Consider the following 10821-nt stretch of genomic DNA (forward strand, 5'->3'; position numbering starts at 1 on the left):
GGCAGGCATGCGCCCAGAGGAGTGCAGCTCCACTGAAATCCCAGCTGCTCAGGACACGTTTCAGTAGTTTGTACCTTCTTATGCTTGAAGGTGCCACTCACATGGCTTGACCATTTAGGTGATGACACAGCATCTGGGTCCAGCCATCACAGCGGGGCCCAGTCTGGGTAGCCCCACTCTTGGCGGGGGATTTAAGCACAAAAGCTGTTGCTTTCCCACCACAAAGCAAAGCAGCTCCATGCCCCAGAAGTGCCCAGGCCCCTGACGCCTGCTCCCAGTGGGTGCAGAGGCGGACACATACCGAACTTTTGACCTACACTTCCTTGACACTAACCATGCCCAGTATGTTTTTTCTCCAGCCACGCAGCTATGAGCAAATTGTTCCCGGTGGCAAAGGGGCGTGCCCTGAACCTTCATAATGAGGACAAGGAAGCCTGTAGCCCATCTCTCCCTTTGCAATTCCGTGATTGTAAAGATCAGATGTGAGTCAATCTCCACAAAAGCATTCTGTACAGAAGTAATAGGGAAAAAAAAAAAAAAAACAACCCAAAAAAACCAAAAAACCAACAACAACAAAACAAACCACCAAACCCCCCCAAAAACAAAACCAAACCTATGGGTGAAAAACCTTGCAGATATAAACTGGCTTTTGTTTTCTACGTGAGGAGGAAAGTTATCTATACTTCAGCTACCGGCGGGCACGGAGGAAGTGCAGCTCACCTGGGATCACGTGGGTAGCGGCTGGACGCCCAGACTGCCCAGGTGATCACCTACGGGTCTCATTTTCAGGTGTTTAAATTACACCAGTGGCTCCGTCCGGCCTCTCAGACTGCCAGCGCCGGGCGGGCGCTCTGCCCCCGCGGGATCTGCTCCCGCAGGGCAAGGGCTCGCCCCCCTTCCTGGGGGTGCACGTTCCTGCCGGGCCGCCGCACGGCTGTGGGCCCCGCACGCACCAACATCCCGCCGGTGCCGTCGGTGCGCCGGCCGCGGCGGGAGGGAGGGAGGGAGGGATGCTGCGGCCAGCAGCGGCGGCCGTCGGCCCGCCCCGTCCCGTCGGGCGCCGCTGGCAGCACCCCGCAGCCCCTGCGGGTGGCGGCGCCCGCCGAGCCCCGGCCCCCCCGCCGCGGGGGCCGCGCGCTGCCTCCCGCCGTGACGGGCGCGGCGCGCGGCGGCGGGATTGGCTGGCGGCGGGCGCGGGCGGGCGCGCGGGGCGGCGGGGCGGGAGCGCGCGCGGGCGGGAGGCAGCGCGGACACGCGGCGCCCCGACGGCAGCGGCGGGTACGCGCGGGGGGAGCGCGGCCCTCGGAGCGGCGCAGCTGCCGCCTCCAGCGCCCAGGCTTCCCCCTGACTTCTTCGCCTTTTTTTGCTTTTCTCCTTTTTGCTTTTCTCCTTTCTCCCCCCCCCCCCCCTTTTTTTTTTTTTTTTTCCTTTTCCTTCCCTCCCAGGACTGGAAGCAGGATCCGCGTCCCTGAAACTGCTATGCCAACTGAACTCTGCCGAGCCGTGAGCATGCACGCCATCTCCGACCTCCACTCCTCCCTCACCCTGCGGCTCCTCAACAAGGGGCCCGAGTACCTCCGCAGGCAGATGGAGGCCGGCACCCCGGGCAGGAGGAGTGCCGTGGAGAGGCTGGCAGCCGATAAGGCCAAGTACGTGAAAAGCCAGCAGGTAATCAGCACCAAGCAGGAACCCGTCATCGTGCTCAGCTCAGCCTCGGAGAGCAGCAGCGAGACCTGTTCGGTGGAGAGCAAAGCCGTCAGCAGGGGCTTTGGCAGAGGGAAGGGCGCGAAGCCCCTGGAGCTGGGCAAGGCGGTTTACTCCTGCCGTGCCCCCCTGCAGCACGGCCCCCCCATAGCCAAGCGCAGCACCCCCAAGAGGCAGATGCGGCCGGATTCCCTGGTGATTTACCGCCAGAAATGCGAGTTTGGGAGAGGTCAAAGCCAGGACAACTCACGGGGGAGCTTGGTGAGGAGGATCTTCCAAGGGTCCGTAAAGGAGAAGCAGTTGGCTTCTCCTGAGATGCCCAGAGTCATGGAGGACTCTGCAGCCACCGAGAGCAAAGAGCCTCTCTCAGCAAAAGACGGTGACCGTGAGCTGAGCGACCATGGAGCAGAGCAAACCAGCGCTGTGAGCACCGAAGCCCCGGGGCTATGCACAAAAGAGCGTGAGAGACCCTCAAAACTGAGTGTACCTCCTGAGGAGGTCAAGGAGGTGAAGAGGAGAGGTCTCCATCGCTCCCAGTCAGACATCAGCTCTCGCTACTCCAAGTCCTTCTCTGAGTTTGATACATTTTTCAAATACTGTGGCCTGGAGCAGGAGGTCATCGAGGATCTTGGGAGAGAGAACTTCTCCGTGGTGTCTGACAACATCTCCTTCAAGATCCGCAGCATCAGCGTCGCAACGTCCGAGAGCGACTTCACTAGGCACAGCGGGGACGAGGGGCTGCTGGAGGATGAACTCACAGAGCAGGTCCCGAGCAGCACCTCTGTGATCGAGCGCAACGCTCGGATAATCAAATGGCTGTACACGTGTAAGAAAGCCAAGGAGACTAACAAGGTGATCCAGGAACTGGCATGATGGCTTCTTCCAGCGTGCGTTGCAGCCTGGTGAACTCAAGGTGTGTGCAAAGCCTCGCCCTGTCGATTTATATATTTCTTTCCTCTTTAGCGAGTGGTTGGCTTTTCTTTGTTTGTTTTAGTCTTTTCACGAAGGGCTAAAGGAAAATGTATTTTGTATGCTACGTGCTCTACTATGGCCTTTTTGCAAAGCAGTGTCCTTACAAAAACCAAAATACAAATGCGTGCAGCTTGCCAGATTTAGATCAGATCCCCTCACGAGAAATTAGAGGCCAGTGTCTGCGAAGGATGTTTGCCCTTTGCAGATTCCTGCTTTGTAAATACCTTGTTTTCTCTAATTTCTGCTATATTAAATGCTAGAAAAAAACCTTAGAGTGTTCAACCCTTAATTACAATTGCCAAGATAGCAGACTGAACTGAAACAATTACTAATTAGGAGTATGCTGTATCCATACTATACTGCTACAGTTTTCCCTTCTTTCCCTCGCTCTCTCCCCCTTCCCCTTATACATAGGAACGGCCCAGTACCAGGAAAGCAAAGCTGAGTCAGTGCTCCTGCTAGCAATCTTATTCCCCCTACAGCTTTCTGCTGGGACCATAAAAGTTTGCTCCAGGTGAACCCCTAGCATTTCACAGGCTTTAAGTTTTGTGTCCTCTTTGACTGTAGTGAATTTGGCTCCTCTGCAGTGGGTTTTGCCTTGAGGTTTGGCACTGAGAGCTGGAAATCTGTTGTGCGGTTTGCCTTGGTTAGAGTGGTACTAAACTGTTTTAAACTAAAGATAATACAAATATGTGGCATCTAGGCTTGGAAATCAGTTACTTCACAGACAGAAGCAGAACAAATTTAGCCTGGCAAAAGCCAACATCCTGGTTTTAATAAAAGCGGTGTTTATATATTCATGGAGCCTTTGGTATTGAAGATCTAGTCGATAACAGGTTTTTTTCTCCTTCCAATATGTGAAGCCCTTAGGATAAGTACCACAGCTTACAGTGTGGTATTTAAAAATTGCATGAGTAGGTCTTGATATGAAGGATTACATGTATATTTTCTGACAGTTCATAACTGGTGCATGAGAAGAACATCATTTAGTGCAGATACAGCTGTTGATAGAGTGCGTGGGCCTTGTGAGTATGGAGAAATGTAGTGCTCGAACGTCTGCCCTTCGTGTATGTGGGGCTGTCACTCCTGAGTCCTTTAAACTATATAATGGAAAAATCCATTTACTCACTTGAAATTGGTTTTAATTATGTGAAATTTGGATCGCTTTTAAAATTTGAATTTTTCTCAAAAGCCTATTTCCTTCCTGCAAGTTGGGGGAGGAGGAAGGGAGACAGAGCCATTTTCACACAAACATTTCAAGCCCTTGTAGATAAGAATGGTTGTCAGGTATCCAGCTGACAACTTAAAGAAGTGTTGTTATGTGATAGAGCCTTTCCCAAATTACCTTAGAGAGAAGAAAGGGCCCTAATAATTTCTCCTTGCTCATCCTTGTGTGATAAAACGACAGGTATATACATGAAACAAAATGATGCTGGTAGCAGTTTGTGAAGCTCGTTGCAACTGCCAGCCTTGCTAAACGCAGAGGATGGGAGGCAGATTTCAGGGCAAGCAGGAGCCACATAACAAAAACAACCACATTTCCGTGAAGGAAAACAAAATAAAAGCCTGTTTGCTCCTGAATGCCCATGCTGGGGGTAGGGTCCAGGGCCAGAACCACAGTTGTCACCGCAGCGTCTGCTCAGGAGGGAGCAGTTGGCCCTTTCCCATCCATTTGCAGGGCGCTAAGCGTATCCAGCGCTGCCCCTGAGACTGGAGGTGCTGGTGACCACCCCAGGGACCATGCGGCTTGTAGAGGAGGTGCTTCACCAAGGCAAAGGCAGGAGGGGGGAACTGCTTTTCCAAGGTCTGAGCCAGTGTAACCTCACAGGGGCTCCGTCAATGGCTTTTTTGTTAACATCTAAGACAAAGTGACAGTTCATAGCATATAGCTTAACAGGGTGGTAAAAAGACTTCCATGAAGTAAACAGAAAGTTTATTCAAGTCTGTGGTCATTCTGCAATTTTAATACCTAGAACAAGGGAGGGCTTTAAACTGTCAGCAATCTCCTTTGGCACTAAAATTTTCAGCAGCCTAGGAAACACTAATCCATAAGGTGCATATTATAAACCTGATTTTAGGCATACTAGGGCTGACTCTGAGCTGATAGACCTCAGCACTAGGACTATGATTGCTTCTAGGGTAATTTCTGAAAACTGAGAACGTACTTATCATTTAGGCCACAGAACCAGAAAGGTCAGTTAAAAATACCTGTACCCAGCACCCAGAATAAAGGACAAGAGTCATCAGCAGCTACCATAAGTTAAATATTACATTTACTGGACAGAATTTAAGCTGAGAGTTGTTAGCACCATGTGATTGCAAGATGAGTCCTGTAGTTCTGATCAAATGTTCATCTTTGCTTTCAGTCCTACACTCTGACAATTCAGCATCAAGTTAGATATCTATGTGTTTTCACTGTATCTATTTGGCTCTCTTTAGTTTTCTTACTGGTTATTAATGGGCAGTGGGCTTCTGTGCTGCATGGGGGAGCAATATGCTCTCTCCAGCCCTCCCAGGTACATCCTTGAAGATTCCTCATTTTACACAGAGGCTTGAAAATTGTTGCACCTTCTTTGGAAAAAGGCAGAAACCTTTTTTCTTAAATCCAGCATTCATTATGGGTAAAACACCTTTCAAGAGCTGCAGGGCTCTTATGGACTGGTGATCATTCCATTCATATTTTATGTTCTCCATTTAATTTTTCATGAGCTCTCTGGGACCTGGTAGGGCACCATGTAAATAAAACAGTTATCTGAAGGATCAAGTTCCCTAACATGTTTCATCAGAGTGATTGCAGAGTCTGAACGTGGGTTGTGAGCTTCAGAAAAGTGAGGTCCTCAGTGAAATGGGCATTGCTGCTTCTCAGTGGGATGTTGCCTGGATTCACCTCTGCAGTTCAGCTCCTCTCACTGTCAGCCCTGCTTGACTCTAAGCAGGCGGCTCACTTTGCGTCCTCTTTCCTGGGCTGAATCAAGATTCTTCAGCCTTGAGTTTCAGCACCATTCTTAAATGGTTGTTCATTATTTAAGTAGAAGTCTCCTGGGATGAGAATTTACTATGTTGGTAATAGCCATAAGGAGCTGAATAAAATCTTTAGAATATCACCTTATGCTTGTCTGATGTGATAAATAATAAATGACACTTTTTTTTTCCCTCTTTCTTCAGCATCCTTGACTTGGAAGTTGAACGAAACCAGACACAGGAAGAAACTCTTCCCTCATCTGGCTCACAACTCTTTGTCCAAGTTTAGTATTTTATTATTGCCTCCTACCCTCGCCCCCATCCACTGGCAGCCTCACTCTTGTCACAAGTGCAGGGGTGTCCAAGAGTGTGATAACAAGCAGAGATTGTGAACTGTGCCCTAATGAGGCAGTGGGAAACAAAGGCTCCTGGAAAAGCGGTGTGACGGCAGCTGCCATCCACAGTAATATTCAGCATCATCTCACTGCCTCAGGATGCCATTCTGGACTGTGACAGAAGGTCTATGTTGTGCACCTGTCTCTCTGCCGCCATAAATTTGTTGACAGGGATGGGGTTATAAAGTGGAAATGAAGTGGGAGTGACTTCTGGGTCAGGTGTTTCCTGGCAGGCAGGCTCCACCTGGATGTTCAAAGACTCTGTCTTACCAGGGTTGTTTGACCAGGGCTCATCCTGACATCATTAGACATTATTTGCTTGGATGGTGAGGACTAACCATGGCATCTTTATTTGGGATACTTGGCAAACACACTGTAAGCAAAATTCCTGCCAAGCCTCTCTTTGAGAGTACTCATGCCAAATTGGAGTACCTTGTATCCATCTAGTTTGCTCTGTCACACAGCTTGCTCAGCCAGTGGGGAGGAATAGCCTTTAAAGCCCTCCTCAAAATATTTTCAGGAGCATGGTACCAAGAAGCAGGTAGTCAAAAATGAGGGAGGGTTTTGCATGGTTACTCCTTGCTGCAGAATGGTACATTTCACATGTACATAGGCCCCTCCACTTTGTTTGCAACTTGTCTCCAACTCTGGCATTGTGAACATTGTAAGGTTTGGCAGCTTGTGGCTTAACACCTTTAATTTTATGCACTGTGAGTGAGCAGTGGGCTTGCAGAATCACCTTAAGAAAAACTGTACCCTGGTTTATGTCAGTTCACACTTTCCTAGCATGGGAGTGGAGTAGGGCTGTCCTTGGGATATGCGGGATGGCATCCCTGCACTGCAAGGCAAGAAGACATGTTAGGGCACAGCTGTGCCAGGTAAATGTCCTGATGGGGTGAGACACCCAGTGTAGACAGCGCTTTCCTCAATATCATCAATAAAAGGCTTCATTTGGACTGGCCGAGATAAACATGTTTTAAAAGCTGATCAAAAGTACTTTGAATCATCAGTGTGTACGGAATGAGGCCTCTACAATAACCTATGGAATTTGCGGGCTGTGCCTCAAACACCCAGTCTGTCATTGCTTGCTAGAAAATGTCTTGCACCAAAGCATTTCTTTGTGGACGTTGCAAACCACAAAAAAAAATGCAAAAAAATCCCCCAATCGAAGCCAAAACCAGTTCCCCTTTTAGTCATACCAGTGCCTGTCTGTGATAGTTCCCGCTCTGCCATGATGGTGACTTGACCAGAGGGTCCTGCAGAGGTTAAAAGTTTACTTTGTGTTGCCATGGATGTGGTGTCCTGGTGTTCAGCTTACCTGGCCGTCAAACCTGCAACATGAGGAGTCCAGAAACACCAGCTTTCATTCTCCGCATTCCTGCTGACCGCACTGCGGCAGCTCACTCTGTTGCCTCTTCTGGCCCAAAACAGCTGCTGGCACAGCCAGGTAGATGCTGAGCCCAAGTGAACACTCAAGCTGCATTTCTCAAGTGTTTCCTACTCAGTAAATACAGGAGCAGAAATCAGGAGCGGAAAGGGTGAGGGTGAGCGTCAAGGATTCAATAAAATATTGGTGGTAGGAGGAACAGTTGCCCTTTTTAACTTATGCCAACGTTGCACGTGCAAGAGTTGCCCCTGAAGTGCTCATCAAGTGGTTTAGTTGACATCAGTTATATTCACAGCAAGATCATCATCAGGGTTGCACTTCCACGTGTTTTAAATGTGTTTCTGTGGCCTTGGATGGTTAGTTCTCAATTACAGCAATGGTTTGGGAATGCAGGGCATTTGTCTTCATTTTCTAATGTTATGCACTAAGGTCTACATGTCTGAAGTTGTCAAGATAGATAACAATTCCAGATAAAATAATTGTTGAACCCACTTTCCCCTTGGGAGAAAACTAAATAGTTTGCATGAGTGAGCTGCAAACTTAGAGGGAAGGTAGTACATGGGGACGTTTTCATTAATGAAATTTCCGTGTGTATTTGTTACATTATTATTAAAGTGTGATTCTCAGAAAACTCCAACCCAAGATGCTGCTAATAAGATATATGCGCTTAAGGTGCAGGTTTTTAAGGGACACAGTCTAGATTTATTAGTCAGGGACATAAGCTGACGTATCTGTTCTTTTCATGCTCACTTTGCAAGGTGCTGTCCCACATAAATATTTATATGCATTTGTCAGAGCTAAGGACTGCTTTTTTTTGAAAATGCGGATGACACTAGACAGCTCAGAGTGCAGAAAAAAGTTTCTGTGTTACAAATCAGTGCCCTGTCACAGAAGAGAATTAATTTGTTTCCAAGGAAAATTTTGGTTTCATTTTCAAGCTTCTGGTTGGTTTTGCTCTTTTAGTTGAACAGCTCTCAAAAGTTAAGATACAAGGTGCATTGGTCGTAAGTTTTCAGTGTTAAGAAGGAATAAGTTTAATTTGCTTGAAAGTATTGTACATCAGCCTTTCTCAAAATCGATGAAGGTTTTATGGCAGAGCTTAGTGAAATCAGATCTGGCCCCATTCTGAATATTTTTTTAATCCTCCTTTTTGTTTTTATGAACAGTTCAGTGGTGACTTTCCACACTGATATGTGGCAGAATTTCCCTGACTTTGTTCAAACTGATAGGAACCCCAAGCTCTCCCAGATACCATTTACTTCAGAGAAATGTGGACCTAAGATCTTTCCCTGATAAGCTATAGATTCCCTTTATTTAATAATACCTTCTGGGTAAGCTAATAACCTACCTTTCCCAGTATGCCAGAGCAACAGCAGATGACAGTCCTTCTTTCTGCATACATCTTGGGAATGGGCAATCCTGTGCTTTTTCCAAAGAGTGGGAGCTCTGGGCTTCACTGAGCTCCTGTTATTGTTACATGTAAAGGCTTTTCTTTCCTTCTGCTGGTTGTTTCAGTCATATTCCTCAAAATGAGAAAAACGCTAATGTTAGTCATTACCTATCTTTTTCCCCAAAAAAGTGTCAAGATTTTTTTTTTACTGTTTGCTTGTAAAAGACATGCTTTGAAAGGGGTGGGATTTTTCAGCTTTAGTGATAAACTGCAGTAAAGCGGGCCATGGTGGTACAAACAGAAGTTCTGGCAATGGAGTTGGGTTTCTAGTCTTTTGGGAAACCTAAAAATGGGGCTGAGGACAGAGGCAAGTCGTCAACTGAGTCATTAGTTTGTCTAGAACTATGCAAACTAAAATAGTCAAAGGAAGTGCAAATGTGCAGTGCAAACTGCTATTGACACCCAAGTGTTTCAGGGTGCTCCAATGCTGTGACAAGGGGCAATGTCCGTGGCTGTAGTGTAACAGGCAAAAGGTACAAAGTCTGGTTTTTATGACCTGGAAGCAAGTATTTGCAATAAAGGCATCAAATAGAGACTGTAATCTTTGCAATATATTGTAAATATTACTTTACAGAAGACTATAAGTAAGAAATACAGATTTTTCTATATTATGTATATTACTTTTCTAAGGGATATAAGGACTTGTATTTTGTGAAATCAGCCAAACATTACAACAATGAGGATTAAGCAGAAGCGTTCTCCTGTGAGCAGGTTGTCCTGTCATTGCCTCCTGTGAAGTTTCTTGCATCTGCTTTTGAATCCTTTGAAATGGAGTACTGTAATTTCTAAGTTGCTATGTTTATATCCCTGTGAAAGAACCTGTGTGCTTTTGAATGCATACAAATAAAACTACCACTCTGAAAGTTAATGTTTTTTTGAAAAAGTATACTTTTATTTTGTTGTCTCCATTAGGGTACTGTTATTTTAAAGCTAGAATCCCATTAGGGAATTAATTTCTCTGTGAGTGAGGCTGATATTAGACTGTGAACATCTGGAAACACAGTGCTTCCTGGGTCATACCCAGACCCCTGGCTGAGAGCTTAGGCAGGGAATCTTGTAAGGAGGTGGCAGGATAACTGTTAGCTCTCAGTATCCGTACATTTGAAATGTATGAGGCTAGGACCGTTCCACAGTGTTCTAATAATTTTTATTTCAGAATATGTGTGAAAAGATAGTTTATTTCTGAAGTGTAGTATTTTTTTTCTGACTTTAGTATTATATTTGGTTTTACTCACTGTCAAAAGCTACAGTGTGCTGCAGGCAATACCACATTCATCACAGCCTGTGTCCAAATCAGCAGGGAATTTGAAGTTCTACTTGGAAAAAAACATTATCTCCAGAATCTTATTATCAAGCTGTTGTTTGACTGGATTCCAAGAATTCAATATATGATGCTAATTCCCTGTGCATGTATTTTGTGAAGAAAGCAGCAGAAATAATTGTTGCATACAGTGAGCTTTTACTAGAGGCCAATGCACTCCCGTTGCATAATTATCGTTTTGGTGTGGTCTAACGTGCTCAGACACAAGTGTTTCACCAGCCAGCATTTGAACACAACTGGAGGTAGAGCTAACTGAGGCTTCCTGTGCACATTAGGCTCTTCCACAAAAACCCAAGAGCAACTTTATCATCGACATGTAGCCTTCCTCACACAAGCCCTGGTTGACCTGTGTCAACGCAAGATACAAAGCAAGTCTGGAAAGAACAGTTTGTGCATCCCCCTTTCGATGGAGGTTAATCTCCCATAGCAAGTCTTTTCTAGTATTGAGGCCTTAGAGAGGAAGGAGTCATCATAGACTGTGAATAACCTTGCGCTACAGCCCATCTTAGCATTTAAGAACATCACTCTTAAGTCATTTTTCACATAGCTTCTTTGTCCCACATTTTATGAAGTCTGGTGGATTTCTTTCAGAAATAAGGATTTGCAGTCTCCTGTTCTTAGACTCTGGTGC

At 46.5% G+C, this 10821-nt stretch overlaps 1 protein-coding gene across 1 annotated transcript; it reads left to right on the forward strand.

Annotated features, from left to right (window-relative positions):
• The first annotated feature begins 1251 nt into the window (after positions 1-1251).
• Positions 1252-9959, forward strand: FAM110C (family with sequence similarity 110 member C). The gene is made up of 2 exons (XM_074895713.1): positions 1252-2617; positions 5842-9959. The coding sequence occupies exon 1, from the start codon at positions 1480-1482 to the stop codon at positions 2575-2577; it is 1098 nt and encodes a 365-aa protein (XP_074751814.1). The 5' UTR covers positions 1252-1479; the 3' UTR covers positions 2578-2617; positions 5842-9959.
• The last annotated feature ends 862 nt before the right edge of the window (positions 9960-10821 follow it).

The sequence above is a fragment of the Athene noctua genome, chromosome 1 (genome assembly GCF_965140245.1).
Source record: "Athene noctua chromosome 1, bAthNoc1.hap1.1, whole genome shotgun sequence".
Taxonomy (NCBI): domain Eukaryota; kingdom Metazoa; phylum Chordata; class Aves; order Strigiformes; family Strigidae; genus Athene; species Athene noctua.